General features: G+C 40.3%; 1 protein-coding gene across 1 annotated transcript; it reads right to left on the bottom strand.

The window, feature by feature from the left end:
• Positions 1-45: 45 nt before the first annotated feature.
• On the bottom strand, positions 46-13,369 carry LOC105453820. The gene is made up of 5 exons (XM_011696033.1): positions 13,201-13,369; positions 9,117-9,219; positions 8,947-9,032; positions 7,301-7,405; positions 46-4,224 (listed from the first exon to the last, which is right to left on the bottom strand). Exons 1-5 carry the CDS (start codon positions 13,229-13,231, stop codon positions 266-268), a joined length of 4,284 nt encoding a protein of 1,427 aa, XP_011694335.1. The 5' UTR covers positions 13,232-13,369; the 3' UTR covers positions 46-265.
• Between the last annotated feature and the right edge of the window lie 3,931 nt (positions 13,370-17,300).

Here is a 17,300-nt window from a genome sequence, read left to right as displayed (position 1 = left end):
ATAGGATTTTCTATAAAGTTTCGATCTTTCTATAATATTAAATTAAGCTTCATGTATGGAATATTTAAAAAATTTTCGTTATATCTCTTTTAAATAACATAAACATCAATAGATTTTGAGTTTGCTGTCTTTATTGTTTAATAAATTCTTTTAATTAATTTCTCGTAATTATAGAAAAAATCAAGAATCAATTATAATTGACCGACGTTTGATGAAATTCAAGGGAATCGCAGGAATCTTGAGTTCCTAATTTTTCAGAGATCTCTTAAACGTCTTTCAAATTCTCATGTTGCTCAGCTTCCAAAGTTTCGTTTTTCGGAGCTTCGTTTTCCACGATGCTGGATCCGTTTCTACCGCTTTCGCCGGCGTGCTCGTCGATCAATCCTCCGAGGACTGCTTGAACGTACTCCTCGCGACCCTCGTTGGAATCTAAGGAGAATCCCAGAGAAGGGACGAACTCGGTCTCGACGGTGGTCTTCGCGGATTCCGTCGTTGTGGTCGTTCCCTGCGTCGTCGACGTCGTTGTCGCCGTCGTTGTCGTTCTCGTAGTGGATATTGGACTTTCCCCTTCAGTTTCGTTAGTCGCATACTCGCTCTCATCTATCAGCAAACCGGTCTCGAAATTCAAGCTCTTCTGCACTTGCGGCAGATCAAAGACGAGCGGTCTGCGGAATGGGTTGCCGCGATAAATAGGCTGCCCGAAGCTTTCCGTCAATTGCTCCAGGATCTCCTCCTTCTGAAGTGGCCGAGCGATTCTGCTTTCCGTTCTCGACTGCAGGCCCGTTTTTCGTTCCGTGGCATTGTCAGAGTCGACCCTCGAAGAAACATCAGCAGGCGGCTTCAAATCAACGTCAATAGACATTTTCGTAGTATCGTCCAAGGAAAATGTCTTGAAATCTGTATCTCCAAACGATTGTATTTCCGAATTTGTTTGCGAGTGATCCAACAGCGGGCTCCCCGTGGCGAACGACGGTTTATTGAAGTTCCGTGACGCTTTCGATTCAGCAAATTTAACGGGTGTCTTCAGAGCAGCCGTCTCAAAGGCAGATCCCTTGAGATTCGCGTTCTTGTACGTCGTTCTGCTTTGCGGACGGCTCAACGGTGGATCCGTCGCGTCGTACGTTGATTCATCGAGATCCAGGTTGAACGAATCCTTCAGCTCTACGCTGCTCAAGTCCTTCGTCGAAAATGGCCGCGGCAGTCGATCTAATTTCAACAGCTCCGCCATCAGTTGGAGCAGACTCACCATACTCATATTCGAGTTCGATTGTTTAAATTCGCTGATTGTATCGTTTTCAACAGCGTAAAAATTACTGTTGCTCGCATCGTCCGGAGGGGGGTGACTAGTTTCGTCGGGAGGTTTCGACGTCTGTAAAACGCTGGTGATCCCCGTTTCCGGTTCCACAGACCTGATAATCTCGAAATCGTCCAGCTCGTCCTTCAAAACGGAATCCGATCGCTGGTGCTGAGCGATAAGTCGGCTGATAAAGTCGTCGGCGGTCGTATCCAGATCGTCGTCTTTTTTTACCGTGAACGATACTTCGTATGGAGAATCGTGTTTCTCGATCGCCTCCTCGATCTGTTTCAAGGATCCCGGACGGATTGAGTGTAACAGACTATTCGCCGTCGTGACCACCGACCTTTCCGTTTTTTCTTCCGGATTTTTAATCTCTAATGCAGCCCTCGGCGTAACCGTCTTCAAACTTGAATCTTCTTCTATATCAACATCGCTGTTAATCGAAGATTTTGCAGTAGACGTCGAAGATTCAGGAACAGGTGTCGAAGATTCGTCAGGAGCAAATGTCACCGGTTCTTCAGGTGATTTGAGGCTCCTCGTGCTACCCGAAAAGGTCAGTTGTCCCGGAATCCTCGTAGTCGCTTTCGTACCAATCGAAATTGTCCTTTCTCTTACACTCGGCGTGGAAACTGCAACTTCGGGAGCGACCGAACTCGTCTCGCAACTGACTCCCTGTTCGTCGGAGGTCGAAGAGCATCCGGAACTCGCTTTCAAATCCTTCTGAGCATTGATAGCGTCTCTGATGGTGAACTGGAATCCGGTGTTGTAGCGGACTAGAATGTCCGCTTCGCTGTCGTTCTTCTTTCTTTCGTTCGTCGTTCCTTGCGAGTCCACGAACTCCGTGTGATCGAATTGCTCGGTGTACGAGCGTTCGTCTGGCGGGACAAAGTCATCGAAGCCGTCGTTGTAGTCGACGATCGGCGGGACGATGTCGGTCACGGGCACGTCGACGATCGAGCGATCGCGCCACGTAGAGACGAGCCATGGAATGGACGTGGACACCTCCGCGACCAGCTGAGCGGTCGAATGAACTCCTGAACTAGTGGGCGTCTCCGAAAAGCCCTCGTCGGTGTAATCAATCAGCTCGTCGTATATCGGCGGTTGATCCTCGCTGCTTCCGGCGACGCTGGAAAATCGCGGAGTCTCCGTGGTCGTCGTCTCGGGGCTCCAGGAAGTCTTGGAAGTCTCATCGATCGTCGTATAGCGCGTTTCTTCAGGTACGTTAATGAGAAAACGTTCCAGCGGAGGCTTCAAGAACTGCGCCGGTTCGGGAACCTCCAAGCTGAGATTTATTCTCGGCACGGACTCGTCGTTGAAACTGGAGGTTGACCCGGTCGACGACGAATTCTGGTCTTCGGCTGTGCGGCTGTCGTTGGATGAAGAGCGACCAGTGACCTTATCGTGAATCTCATCGCTTGTCTCAGTTGCATTTATCGCAGGTGTCGCAGTCATTGATACGGTCGACGCTTGCACAACGTCAACGTCTTTTTGTTCCGAATTTCGCAGCAGCGAAGTCGTTCTGTCGCCGAAACTTCTCGTCGTCGAGACATCCTCGTAATCTTCCGTCGAACCGTCGTTGCTCGTTTCGTTGAAAATATCCGACTTCTTCAGGGCGTCCGATGAGTCCGCGTCGTCCGCTTTCTCATCGTAAGATCCCGAGGAACGATTTGAAACTGTCTGCAATGGAACAGGAGTGGTCGGAACTCTTCGCTCATCCTTCGACACCTGGTACGCAGGATTTTGATTTTGTATAATAATCCTGCCGAGTGGATCATTCCGATTATTCAGCGCTCGAGCGATCCCGATGCTGTCCTTCGTCTCCAAGCTGTCCTCCGAGCTATCCTCGGTGTCGTCCTGGATTATCGGCCTGTCATTCTGCTGCCTAAACACCTGGTCCTCGTCAATCGCGTCGGTTATATTGATCCTGAAACTCATCTCCGACGTCCCCTCGGCGCGCAGTTCGTCACTCTCGGAGCGAGCACTATCGCCTCTTCGATCGTCTTTGTCCGTTCCCGATGACGAGGCGTTCTCCGATTTCTTCAGATCGCCGTGTCCCGTTTCACTCTCTCTCAAATCAATCTTCCTCGTGTCGTCATTCCGATGAGTAATCGTGGGAGGGGTCATCGGGCTTTTGCCGCGCGCAGCGTAAAGGTGATCGGAGCTATCCACCATCAAATCCAGCTTGCTGTAGGCCAATGTGGAAGGTCGATAGGTCGTCGGGACCGTAGGCGAGTAAAATCGTCTGGTGGTGGTGGTAACGGTGGGTACGGTAGGCGCGTAAGACGTCTGTAACTGATTGGTGAAACCGTCGGGTCTGCGATAGTCGTCCTGAAACTCGTTACCGCCGGCTCGATCCTGATAGTCGTGTCGAATGATCGCGGACGCGTGATAAGGCGATTGCCCCTTGTTCTCGAGATGGTGCAGCTTGCCCTGATACGGCGTGCTCACCTTCTTCTGCTGGTAGCGTAGATCGTAGTTGAGGATCTGCCGCGCGTCCTGCTGCGGATAGTCCTCGAAACCGCTCGGCAGGTCGTTCCCGGTCGCCTCGACGGGAGCGTAGTCCGTGATCCTGCGGAAACCGGGCGTGTAGCCCATCACGGTCCTGCCGCCGCCGAGCGCGGAATAGTCGATGATCCTGGCGCCGCTGTCGGGATCCACCAGACCGTCCTTGGTGACATCCTCCGCGGAGGCCTGCAGGCTGATCATCGCGTACGCGTTGCGTATCATCTCGTCGTCGTCGATCTGATAGCTATTGCGATTCACTTCGAGGTATCGCCTGGTGGAGGTGCAGTCGACCTTGGTCCACCAGTCGCATGTCAGCAGCTTCTGGCTGAAAGTCGAGCCAATCGGGCACAGAAAGGAGGACACCAGCACATCGTGACATACGTGAAAGACCTGGCAGCCGGCCGCTTCGTCGGCGTAATAACCTGTTGAGCAATCGTACACAAACGGATCTTCGAATTATAATTCTTATTCACATTTCTTAGAATTTGCCGGAAAATAATATGTAACATTCCATTAAATTCCTATTATAATTATTTATAATATACACGGAGAGAACAATTGCTGAAAGATCAAAAAATTTGGATTTAAAAATAATTTTGTTGGAAACTTAAAAATGATAAGTGTATTGCTGTAAAACATTTTTATATTCTAGCAATCAGTTTGACTTTCCAACAAAATTATTTTGATGGTCCAACAAGAATTATTTTCAGATCTGCATCAAACAAAATTTTTAGATCTTCCAGTAAAATCGTTCTTTCCGTAAAATTTTCGAAAAAAGTAAAAATTAAAGATTTGCAATAATAAGTGTACATTTTATTATCGCAGTTTGTATTAACATTATTCCTGTAATATTCTGCATAAAACTTGTACTTTTATTATAAAATAGATATTAAAGAAAATAATAATAATACTTTTACAAGACGTTGCATAAAAATTGACTGAAAAGGATTTAGAAGTAAAATTGAAGCAAGTTTCCTCGTAAATCATAAATAAAATATTATTCAATAAGTCTTTATAATATTAAAACTAATTTGGAGATACATAATAAGAGAGGGCATACAGTATGTAATTGGATTATGATTGAGCGAGTATATAAAATGAATGTTCATGAGGATTAGAAATTCGTTATGTGACATAATAAATACGTAGATTTCGTTTATGTAACAACTGTACGTAGTCTCGTCCGCGTGCGGTGCTCTTTTTGTGCACTTCATCTTTCCCTCGAATTATCTAACATCTGCGGTCAACGTAGGCGAGGTATTACATTCACTACAATATCGTGGAAAATTAAAACGAAACTATGTATGTGCAACGCATGCTTTTACCAAAAATCGAATGATAATTCTGCTTGATTTACTGAGAAACCGGTAATAGGAAGTTGAGTGATTTTTTTTATCTTAGAAATTATCTTATTTCAAGCGCTAAACGACTGTCAGACAAGGATTACATTAGTGAGCTCATCAAGTTTCCATTTCTCAATTCTATGTTATATCATGTCATTTGTGAAATCACACCTGCAATTAATATGCTTATATAAAATTATAGCAATGTTTGCAAATTACATTGATAAATGGTTATAAAATCACACGAGTGAAATGCGAATATTTATATATATATGATTATAAGAAAAGAAAATAATATTTTACAATTAGTAAAGTAATTTATTTTATTTTCATAATCAGGATTAAAAGAATTCTAATTTTTGATTTATTAAAATAATTAATATTAATATTCATACATATGATTATAAGAAAAAAGAATAATATTTTAGTAAAGTAATTAATTTCATTTTTATGATTAAATTTAAAAGAATTATAATTTTTGATTGATTAAAATGATTAATCTGTTACAATTTTAATTCTCTCGGGCGTAAAAATTTATGTAAATTACGCTCATATGACGAACTTACAAAGGTTAACGAAATTAGCGAAACAAAACGCGCGATCGGTACTTAGCCCATTCTTCAATTTAATCAATTTGAAATGCTAAAATCGAAATATTCATCTTATTTGATTTTACAACACGTTAAATGTTACGGCGATGTTACTGGCGTGTTTGAATCGTATAATGTATGTATGTACATACATATGGTAGAGACAGAGAGAGAGAGAGAGAGCGCGCGCGCTATCGTTTAATTACCGCGCGCCTTTTCGCACGCCGGGGCTCGCGCCGCCGATGCGCCGCCGTTACCGGCAGGCAGGAGTGGCGGGGGTGTGAGATGCGCGGGCTGCGCGGCGGCGGCGGCGCGAGCCGCAGGTGGTTGCGTGAATTGGCCGCGATTTACGAATTTGCTGCACTGCATCTCCGCCATGTTAGATTTTTTCGGTGCGCTAATCGGCGAAGCGTCGCGGATCGTGGCTTGCGTTACTTGCGTATAATTAGATACGCGTACGTTTGTCGCGTTATTCGTCTCGTCGTGATGCAAGAGAGCATCGCCCGTAGAGTGTGCGGTCGACATTCTGGAGTCTGCAATGCGACGCATTGGTGATTAACGCGCGATCGTAATTAACCGTTTTGCGCGAGTGAAGTGATGTCGTATCAGTGTGGCGGAGCAACACGACGCGGAGGTCTGAGAGGAGGAGGAGGAGGCCCGGGGTGGCGTCCAGCACCGGCGAAGCAACCGTGGGTGAGTAAACAATTAGCTATTTAATTATTTATATTGCGAGATAAATCATTTACCTTCGCGACAATCGTACTTGCACGCAGCACTTTGCATTATTGTGCGACACCATACGGATAAAGAATTTCGGATTATTTTGAGATGCATAAGTAAAAAGAGTGCTTAATGTATGTATATAATATTTACAATTAGTATTGGTATATCAAGTTACAGGCGTCCCCAAATCTCAGCTCGCGAGCTGAATCCGCTATCACCTCTCTCTCGTCTCGATCGAGCGAGACGGAGAGTAAACAAAGCAAGGATAGACGCTAGAGCTCCAAGCCAAGCAAAGCTCCGGTGCCTGTCCTTGTTTGTTTACTCTCTGCCTCGCTCGATCGAGACGAGAGAGAGAGAGATGGTAGCGTTTCAGCTCGCAATTCTCGCGACTCTCACGAGATTTAGATAGTCTTATTTTAAAGATTTTTATCGATAAACGAATAGAATATTTCATGTATTTATACAAAAATTACACTTTTTTAATTATAAGAATTAAAATTTTGTATTATTAAATTTTAAAAAAGTTTATATTTTTACAAAAACATTTTTTTTCTGAAGTTGTAGTTTTTTTAAATTAAATATTTGTTTAAGAAAAAAACAGAAAATTTAATGCATGCTATAATTATTTTTTAATTTTATTTTTAATTTATTTGGGCTCAGGATTTAATTTAGATGTATTTTTCTATTTTACAGATTAACATCATATACAACTTCGCCGATGCGCATCGTACTTGTGAGTTTTTAATTATTTGTATTTTATTGTAATGGATTAATATGTCATATGCATAAACGAAATGGCATATATGACGAGTCGACTACATAATTTATTCACATATATTTACCACGTGAACGTCCTTCACACGTGAATCCTGTCTGAGGTAATGTCGTGTAGGCGGGATAATCGATGCCCGGCTCACCCGGCACATTTTTTCTGATGTCGGATAGGTCTGAAAGAGAAAGAAAGAGTGAGAGGTAGCAGATTCATTACCCTACGGCGAATCATGTATGCCATTTAGGAATTATTTTTAAATTGATGAGCTAGCTGCTGGAAATGACTATTTTCAAGATCTATAATCGTTAAAATAACTGCGTATATGATTTGCACAATTTTGACGAGTTCTTTCGTCAGTGTTTCAATTTTTTGTAAATTAAATTAATAATTTTTATTTAATATTATTACTAAAAATATCATTAAAATGTTTATTTAATGTTATTTTTTATTAAAAATGAATCAATATGATTTTATAAAAAAACTGTACATTATTATTATATTAAAGTCCGCAGAAAAATATCTTTACACAGTTAACGATTATATTTAAAATAAACGATAGGAAAGATAAAATCGATAGATCGAATAAAAGGTCGGTAATTTATATAACGTTTATTTAGAAGGTAATAATGCCAGTCCGCTCAATTATAAGAGGAAGAGATAAAGTAAAAAGTGTCATTAAGCACGTGTATCGAGTTACATCGTCGATCAAGGTCGTGGAAAATAGGCCGTGATGATCTCGCGCTGTGTCTGTGATATTTAAGATTTCGCAGTTATCGCGCTCGTGCACAGACAGATAACGTCTCGTAATTTGCTGCATCCATATAATCAGCGAGGTTTTTCATGACCTATCCGCGACGCGATTTTTTTTTTCTATAAACATCGCGGTACCTTTCACGCGAATGACGTTTCGCTCGCTTCGTCGGGGGAAAGAATACGCGAATTAATAGTTATTCCCGCGCACTCATCCACATTTACGGCGGCAGTTAATGAGACATTTCCAATGGTCCTTCTAAGTAACGAGAAGTAATCTTACGGTGGCAAAAAAATTGACTTTGAGTTTCGAGTTATGATTTCCATAAAATCGTCAACCGCGACATCGACAAGCTTCTTGTAATTATCGCCACGTCGCGGCATAGATTTCTCCATTCGTATACGCTATACGCGTAGGTTTAATTGAAAGCTAAACTCGCCACACAAGAATCCGCACGTGAGGGGAACAATTATTACGTAATGCAAAAATGAATAAGGCGGTACCCACCTTAGTCAAAACCTTATTGTTAGTTTGAAACCGTCTGTTAAAACAAAAGAAAGGCATTTAACAATGAAAATGCAAGTATTCGCGTATTCGTTCCCGAGAATGCAAGTAGAAAATGTTATAGAAGTAATGCTTTTCGGAAGTAATATAGAAAGATTATAAGGTACACAAGAACAGGAAAGGAGTATAAGTAAGGCTTTAAAAATTGATTTCTTAAGAGGGTCTTTAAGATTCTTAACATTCTTAAAGTTTGGAATGTTAACAACTTGCCCGCTATACGAGCGTATGGATCGTATTGACCGCCCGCGGTTATTGAATAATGAGAATGCAAGTAGAAATTGCGCTTTTTGAAAGTTGCGAGATTATATAGGAGATATAAGGACAGATGAGAAGTATAGCTTTAAGGCTTTAAAGATTGGTTTTCTTAAGAGATTCTTAAAGTTTAGAGTGTTATAACTCACCCGTTATATGATCGTATGGATCGTACTGACCGCCCGCGGATCCATAGCTGTCGAATGAACTGTCCTCGTTCGGATCGTAGTATTTCCTACAAAGGCGAACGTTAATTAAGTCGCATAATTAAGTCGAAGTCGCATGCGAAAGAAGTCGCTTGGAATAATCAAGAACGTACCTTCCTCTAGTTCCGTCGATCGCTCTGCGCGACAGGAAGCTTCTCCTAGGAATTCCATGTCCGAAACTCCGCTGAATGATGCACAAGACCGCCGTCACGAGACCTGTAAACGAAGGAAAGAATCTATAGATCATTCGCGATAATTTGCTTGAACATTATAGACTGTTCGGCGATCAAAAAACAATGAAAGTAATTAAAATATAAGATTTGCAAAATTTAAGATTCTTTATTTTCATTTATTGTCGATTGTAATTCAGACAATATTACAATCCAGCAAATATTAATTATAATTATAACATTATATATAACATTATATTTACGGGTTATAATATATTTTATAATCCAGAAAAAAGATTTCGATTAAATTCAAGTCAAGTGCTTCTCATTAATGAGCAAGAGATGTTTTTAAATGTTAACAAGCCAATATGAAATCCCAGCTCTTCGATTCATCCTCGTGAAGCGCCGTATAGTCGCGCCGATCACTGAATATCGCTCGATTTCGATTTCGTAATCGGGTAAGCGTGAAAGGTCGCACGGGACGGAACATCTCCACGGTTGTTATACTCTTGAGGCCGCGCTAAAATCGAACTACAATCGATTAGGCAAGGTAGCTCTTAATTCACGATTGACCATGAATGATCATCGTCGTCACGACTCCGGCACGGCTGATCCAGAGTCTCTTCCACGGGGATAAACGTGAGTCTTGCGCGGCCGTCTCCGCTTGATTTATCGCGGCGAAAGAATTCGATTCCCTCTCATAATTCACATTCGCGCTTGTTAGATGATCGATGCTGCATCCTATATCGTATTATCACGACGTTTCTCGCGACTGAGCAAGATCATTCCCTTGAAAAGGCTTGACTCTCAGTCAGGCGCTTTCTGTGACATTTCGAAAAGCGTAGTTCGAGATAATTGTCATCGCATTATATAACGCACAGTTATATAATTACAACATTATTTAATATTATGCAATACAGCACGATAATATTATTCGAGGGCTCTCGGTGATCATTTATAGATGACGCCAGCTAAGTCACGTTTCTCACGTCGCTACAACGTGCAACTTTGTCTTTCCGACGTTTCTCTCAGCATATAAGAACCGATTGGATCGAAACGTTAATTGCTGTTGGCTCGAATAGGATTATTCGCCCGAAATTGCAATTAACTTAAACGATAAAAGATTTAATATATTATTAAAATTTTATCTTTAAAAATTTCTTCAATCGTATAAATAAAGATTTTCTTTACCGAACACACTCGCGCGATTTAGAAGAGGCGCAGTCAAGACGTCAGTTGCAACGCGCAGTTTGATAATGTATGCGATTACAATGTCTGACGTGTAAAGCTGTCGGAGCTCGATGTCGTCCGTAATTTCGTTGTCATTATCCGTAGTCGGCAACACGTGAAATCTTTCGAAAGAACCGACAGGCCGACAATATCCACTTTATAGAGTGATGTTCTTAAACGCACGTGCTCTCTCTCTCTCTTTCTCTCTCTTTCCCTCATTGTGTGGCTGCCATTTTCAATGGCATTAAAAGGAACGCAAAGGCCACGACGATCGAGGAACGAGGCACGACGAAGATCGCGGTGGTGATCGTGATAGAGCGAGTTTATTCGGTGTTACAAATCGCTCGATCTTGCGAGAAATCGCCCGTGAATTATTTTTCGCCTGACTCATCGCGAAACTAACGATCGGGATGATTCGAAAAGATATGCACGCGCGGTGTAACTTCGGCGCGGCCTCCGGGTGAAAATGTCGAGTAACCTGCGCGATTGCGGCGAGAACGAGGCGAGTAATTAGCGAAACGCCTGGCGGCGAAAGTGTCCCCGCGCGAACAACGCGAATTCTTTTAATATACGCGTCGCCGAGACCCAAGACAAATTGGATTTCACGATCCACTTAAAACAGTTGTCCGAGTCAATTTAGCTGACCGCTGACGACTTTTTACGTCCGCAAATAAGATACCTCCAAGATTTAGAGATAAGCTGTCGGATTTAGAATAGACAAAAGCGACAAAGAAGATTTTCTTAATAAAATTTCAGTCAATTTCTACTGTACTTTTGTAAATTTGTATGTTAACTATTTTGAAAATTATTTTTCATTTATATTACGATTTGGTTTTAAGTGAAAATTAATTTTTATTACTTATTTATATCTCTCTTTGCATCTTAATTCGTCGAAATATTAATGAAAGCAAAAATATACAGTTAAGATACGAAATTAAATTTAATTATTAATATCTTTGAAATTTCACTAAAATTCGACATTTTTTTAAGAAAGAGTATTCGGAATCAAGAAATTACCATAAATTCAAGATGGACAAGTTTCATTAAGCAGTCAGCGCATCCATGCAATATTGTATTAGCATCCGTCACGAGCTACACGTCCACGAACATTAAATCAAAGCGCCGACGTGTTTCAGTATAACATGAGCAATAAAATCCTTTACGGTAATTGCTGCAATTTACACGGTGCATTTGTAAATTACACGTGAACGCGCGTCGGATTGTCGAAATCGCGACAAAAAAAAAAGTAACGTAATAATTCCGAGTGCGTAATACTTGGAGGTGTCGCGGAGAGATTTAATTTATGAGCGTGATTCGGTGTTCTTCCTAGAATTGCGTGAACGTCGCCTCGGATTTGCATGAATGGACCGTCGCCCCGCCGCCGCGCCGTCGCGAAACGCAGATACATAAGTGGCGTTTTCGTAATTATAACTGGATCGTGAACGACCTCGCGCTCGTCGATGATTGATTAAACTTGCTACCGAATGCGAAGATGGCTGAAATATCTCTCGTTGCGTAATGTCCACGAGTGTAATATAGACAGAGAGGAAGAGGAGAGTAAAGAGAGATCTTCATAAATTAAATTCTTTATAAATAGTATAGCTCTATGAGAATGCTTTATGACTTTGGTTTTCTCTCACGATTAGCCTTCGGCTTGTAGCCTTAATAGCCAGATAAAATCTATTTGCTGCAATTAACGATATTTTTTTATTGTGCGCGACACCATTGCATGTAAATACTTCAATTTTTAATTGGGTGTTGCGGACCGAAACGTAGACGTCTTTGATTTCTTAATTTTTTAGCTCATTTAAATTTACAATAAGGAATCTTATGCTAAAAAAGCTACTAAACACTCTTACAATCTTACTTAGAGATAAACAGTTTTTCATTTAAACAATTGAAAGGCTTACTGCAACAATGGGCTAACCCTTAGTGTAGAGAAATGAATGTATTTTCCCATCACTTTAATTTATTTTCTCCGTTTTTATACAAAATGTGGGTTAGCTCATTGTTGCAATTTCCTCCTTTAATTTTTTATCTTATTATAATTTTCCTGAATTCAAAAGTTTCTAGATACTCGTGTTCTCAATTAATTTCTAGAACTCTGATTAACACGCACGATTATCTGATAACAGAGAAATCTAATCCGCACTGATCGGAATCATTAATTTATCTATCTTTCAATAATTTTAATGAACGTATATATGAGACGCAATTAATTAAGTACATATATTTAGGAATTAAAACGTAACGTTACTAGTTGATAAAATATTTAATGAAAAAATTTTTTTTATTATTAAACAATAATTCTTTTTCTGTAAAAATTAACTTAACTCGTGAATATGCAAGTAAAAATGTTATGCAAAGAATAAAAACGTTATGTCACAACTTCACATCACACGACCACGATCGACTCGTATAATTTTTTACGAATTCGACCCGTCGTCGATGTCGAGTCATCGAGTTCCCACAGAGATAATTGACTCACGATCTCCGGCGCTCTCGCTTTCGTTATTTCACCGCAGCTGTCCGCTGTGATCGGCACATGGTTAAGAAAAATTATTCAATCCTGATCGATGAAAGCCCGAAGTGCGTCGATTAACATACGTAGACCTGGTTGTCTTACGTGCAACGCCCGCGGCGTTAAACTATAACACGTGATCAAAATAAACGAGAGGTCAAACACTATCACTCCGTGCGATCGACACGTGATAGCCGATCGCGGGGGAGGTACGGGGGAGGAGCGTGATTCGAATCCCAGGATTTAAATTCCCCCACACACGTGGCGGACACTTACACAGAGTATAACGCAGGCTAATTTTCGGCATTTTGTCCGGTGTCGCATGGGACGGATTTGCGGCGGACGGGGATCCCCCCGATTATTATAACGCTCGGTCCACCGTGAAAAGCGGCGGCGGACTGCACGGTGCGCACCTTCGACGCGATCACCTCGACTCGACTCAGCTCCTCACGACTCGGGCTCTTCCTCTCGACCGCGGTCGGCCGTCCGTCGCCGCGTCTCCTCGCCGGCCCGACCGGCGCGGTAGGGATCCCTGGATCTCCGTGGGACCTCTTACCTTTCTTCTCTCGCGGAGGCCCTCTCACCTGCGCCTAACTACGAGCGCGCGCGGTCGGGCCATCCCCCGCGTGGAGGAGGAGGAATTCCGCGCGGGTCGCGCCTCTCGCCGGAATCTCTCCGTGCGTGGAAGATCCCTGCAGCATCCTCGTTTCTCCGCTCAGAAGATGAGTCGGTCGGTCCCCGGTCGGGTGCGGATTAGATTTTCTCTTTGCTTAGGTGATCGAGCATCTATAATTCGTTAAACCAATTAAGAATATGAGTATCTAGAGACTTAAACGTGGACCATTCGATGCTATACTAATCGAGAGTCTATTAGTCGAGCATTTATACATATTAGATGAGTGTTTTGGAAGTTTAAGCAATGATCGTGTCATTTATTTATTGGTCTTCTTACATTTTTCCTTTTAATAACTTCCTTTTAATAGGAAAAGATTCGCGTTTTTTGCAAACTGTTGCATTAATCTAGGTGATGATTGGATACTGTTCCTCTCGAGAAAGGAACGAGCGAAAGAAGAGAAGAGAGGAAGAGAGAGAAGAACATAAATTATTAAACTTCTTGACATATATGTTAGGATTCTTGACTACATTTCGCAAATGCAGTAAGATGAATTATTTACGGCGCGTAGCGCTATTAATTTTCTTTTAAGTATTCATTATTAAACAGGATACATGAATTATGTGATATGTCTGTATTTGAGTTAATTTCTCTTAACTTGTGCAATGCATAATATATTGTATAGTAAGATATATTACTAAATTTTATTACATTTTAAATTTTTTGTCATTTTTCTGAAATTATATCGTGAAGCAATATTATATATCTACCTTATTGTAAAATCACATTTTTATTATTTTAAATCTCAATTTTATTACAATTTATATTTTACATAAAAATAATTTAATCTTTTGTAAAAATATTTCATGAAAATTTGATATTTTTTTTGTATGAGGATTGTACACCAAATGTAACAACTATTTTTCTGTCAAGAGAATTATATGTCAGAGAATCTCTCAGCATTGTTTTCTTTTAGAAAATTATTAGTCTTAAATTCGCTAATTATTTTAGAAATTTTTGTAAAAAAAAATATAATTTTCTATAAGTGTTAAAAATAATTTTCCATTATAAGTATTATTTCAAAATTGAAAGGGGATACACATATAAGAAAGTCTAAAAATTATATGTGTATATAATTTTATTATTTCGAAAGTTAATGCGGGTCAAGATTTCTTTTTCTGTGCCATAAGTGTCCGAATCTCATCTCGAAGAGGCATTTTTTATGCCGGCTGCACATCGAGAACTGGCACGGGTCAAGAAGGTGGGTCCGATAGAAAGTCGTCCACATAAAGTTCGAAAATAGAACGACTTGCGAAACTGCTCCCAAGACGATTGCAAAAATGAGGGAACATAAACAATACTGCGGATGCACATGTTCAATGCTAATGATGCTACGAGTAGTAATGCAGAAACAAGAACACTAAATAATTATATTCGTAACAGAGAATTGGTTGCGCGAGCCCACATCTTTTTTTAATGGGACAAATAAATTGTATACAAAATTATTTTTTGTGGCATTCTTATTTAATATAATCCATTTTGTATACAATATATTTATCTGAATAAAAAATTTTCATTTGGATAAATAAATTATATACAAAAAGGATTATGTTAAATAAAATATATACATACAATATGCCGCAAAGAAAATCTTCAAATTACTCGAAAAATGTGTAAACGAAAAAAACTATCAAGGAAATTGTTTTATTCATGTCTCCGAAAAATTCCCTATATAATAATTCCTACAAATATGATTTTTATAAGACAAGATAACAGAGATGCGTCAGTCAAATGTATCACGTTTAGCTAAGCTCTCTGATTACTGCGAATTGCAAGAAACGCGGAACCGCGTCAATTACTTTGATCCACCGCGTATCCAATGTTATCGTCTAATGACGAGAGCGTATCGCTGATAGGATCGTGACGACGTAATAACAGATTTTCACATCTACGGCAAAGCCGAGAAGAGCTCTTTCCCCCTTATATTCTCTAAACGCCTAGTAATCTTTACCCAATTTGTTCTCACGACCCGTATTCATGCCGGGCCATTTAGATACGATCCGCGACGCGTTCGACGCGGAAGAACGCAGATGCGTGCAGGCCGATTTTTTTCACGACACGTTTCACGGCAGGAACCTATTACACCTGTGCTAATTGCGTCTCTCTAGAAGCGCCTAATCAACGAGCGAGAGTAGAAAGTCATCCTCACTCTCGTGAAACGATGACAAAGTTCAAAACAGATGAAATAGAGTAATTTTATGGAAAAAAAAAAAACACAAGATAATGAATTCGTAGTTTTCTCTTCACAAAAATGATATTTCGAGACGCAGAATTATTTTTATATTTTTTACTTGTTATAAAAAACTATTTCAAATTATTTCATGTAATAATAAAATATAAAATTTATGTTCAAAGCGAAAAAGATTTGATTACAAAATATGGATACATAATGTTGCCTCACAAGATGATTTCAGAACTTAATGATGATCTCTGCGCCTAACGAACGCATCAAATTTTATTTAATTATATTAAAGTCCGCGCGCGTACCATCAGTTACTCCGTTCAATACCGATGTAATTAGAAGTAAATGATTTCGAACTAGATCGCTATTAGTTCAGTGCGCTGCGCGTCTGTGCGCGATGAGCGCTTTCACAAGAGAGCGGAAATTACGAAATTTGCGTTAAACTTGCGGCAAACGCAGCCAGCCTTCGCTTCGACGGGGAAAAGTCTCGTAATGGTATCGATAATTATCGGATCATGCGAAATTAGCCAACCAAGGATCATTACACGTGCTTCTCGATTCATCGCAACTTAAGGTACTTACGCACCGTGAACGCATCTACTCGCGCGATTATAATCTGCGCAAATATTCCACTCTCGCGAGATTGCTCGAATTTCGCCGAATCTCACTTTTTTTGCAATGATAATTTATTCAGGATGACTGACTAAAAAAATGACTATTGAATGCTTATATTTATGGACGTAGAAAGTCAGTTATATTTCTTAAAAAAAAAAAAACGACTTTAAAAATCTAATTTTCATGATTATATTTTACAGATATAAATTAATGTGAAATAAAATTCATTGTTTTATATTACCACACGGAAAGAACAATTTTGTTGGATCCAGATCAGAAAATAATTTTTGTTCAATAATCAAAATAAGTTGGAAAGTCAAATTAAAATGATTGCTAGAATATCAAAACGTTTTATAGCAATGCCAATCATTTTTAACTTTTCAAATTATTTTGATTATTGAACAAAAATTATTCTCAAATCTGTATTCAGCAAAATTTTTAGATCTTTCAACAAAATCGTTCTTTCCGTGCAGCTAAGTGATGTAGTTAGAGCCATCATTTTGACATTTTCGTTTCATTGTTAACTTTGAACGTTACACCCTCTATTGCGATCCAAAAATTGAACGACTCGTAATAATAATAATAATAATAATAATTCGCGATAATATTTCTTAGCACCGGTGCTAAGAACGAACCGAAATGCAAAGGAGAAGTTGCGTGTCCGCGATGATATTTTGCTTTCGGTTTACTTACGATTTCTCAGCGAAGAAAGTCCCCAGCATGCAACTTCCCTTTCATGCCATCCATATATACGCGAGTTGCAAACAGGGTCACGCCGATGAAAGTCAATAATAATACTTGCGCGAGCAAATAATACCGGTGTCTTTCTGAGATTTGCATAAGCAAACGCCATTTCGCGGGGATGCGCTATCAAACGGTTAATAAATTTCATCGTTGACGATCTCA

The sequence above is a fragment of the Wasmannia auropunctata genome, unplaced genomic scaffold (assembly GCF_000956235.1).
Source record: "Wasmannia auropunctata unplaced genomic scaffold, wasmannia.A_1.0 LD335994.1, whole genome shotgun sequence".
NCBI lineage: Eukaryota > Metazoa > Arthropoda > Insecta > Hymenoptera > Formicidae > Wasmannia > Wasmannia auropunctata.
Note: the sequence above shows the minus strand (reverse complement) of the source record. Positions and strands in the feature narration are given on the sequence as shown.

Coding starts and splice junctions, on each gene's coding strand:
- LOC105453820 (XM_011696033.1), bottom strand. CDS start 13,231: ATGCCGAAAATTAGCCTGCGTTATACTCTGT. Junction 7,406..8,946: donor TCCATACGATCATATAACGG/GTGAGTTATAAC, acceptor TTTCTCTTTCAG/ACCTATCCGACATCAGAAAA. Junction 4,225..7,300: donor GTGTGAAGGACGTTCACGTG/GTAAATATATGT, acceptor ATTGCTCAACAG/GTTATTACGCCGACGAAGCG.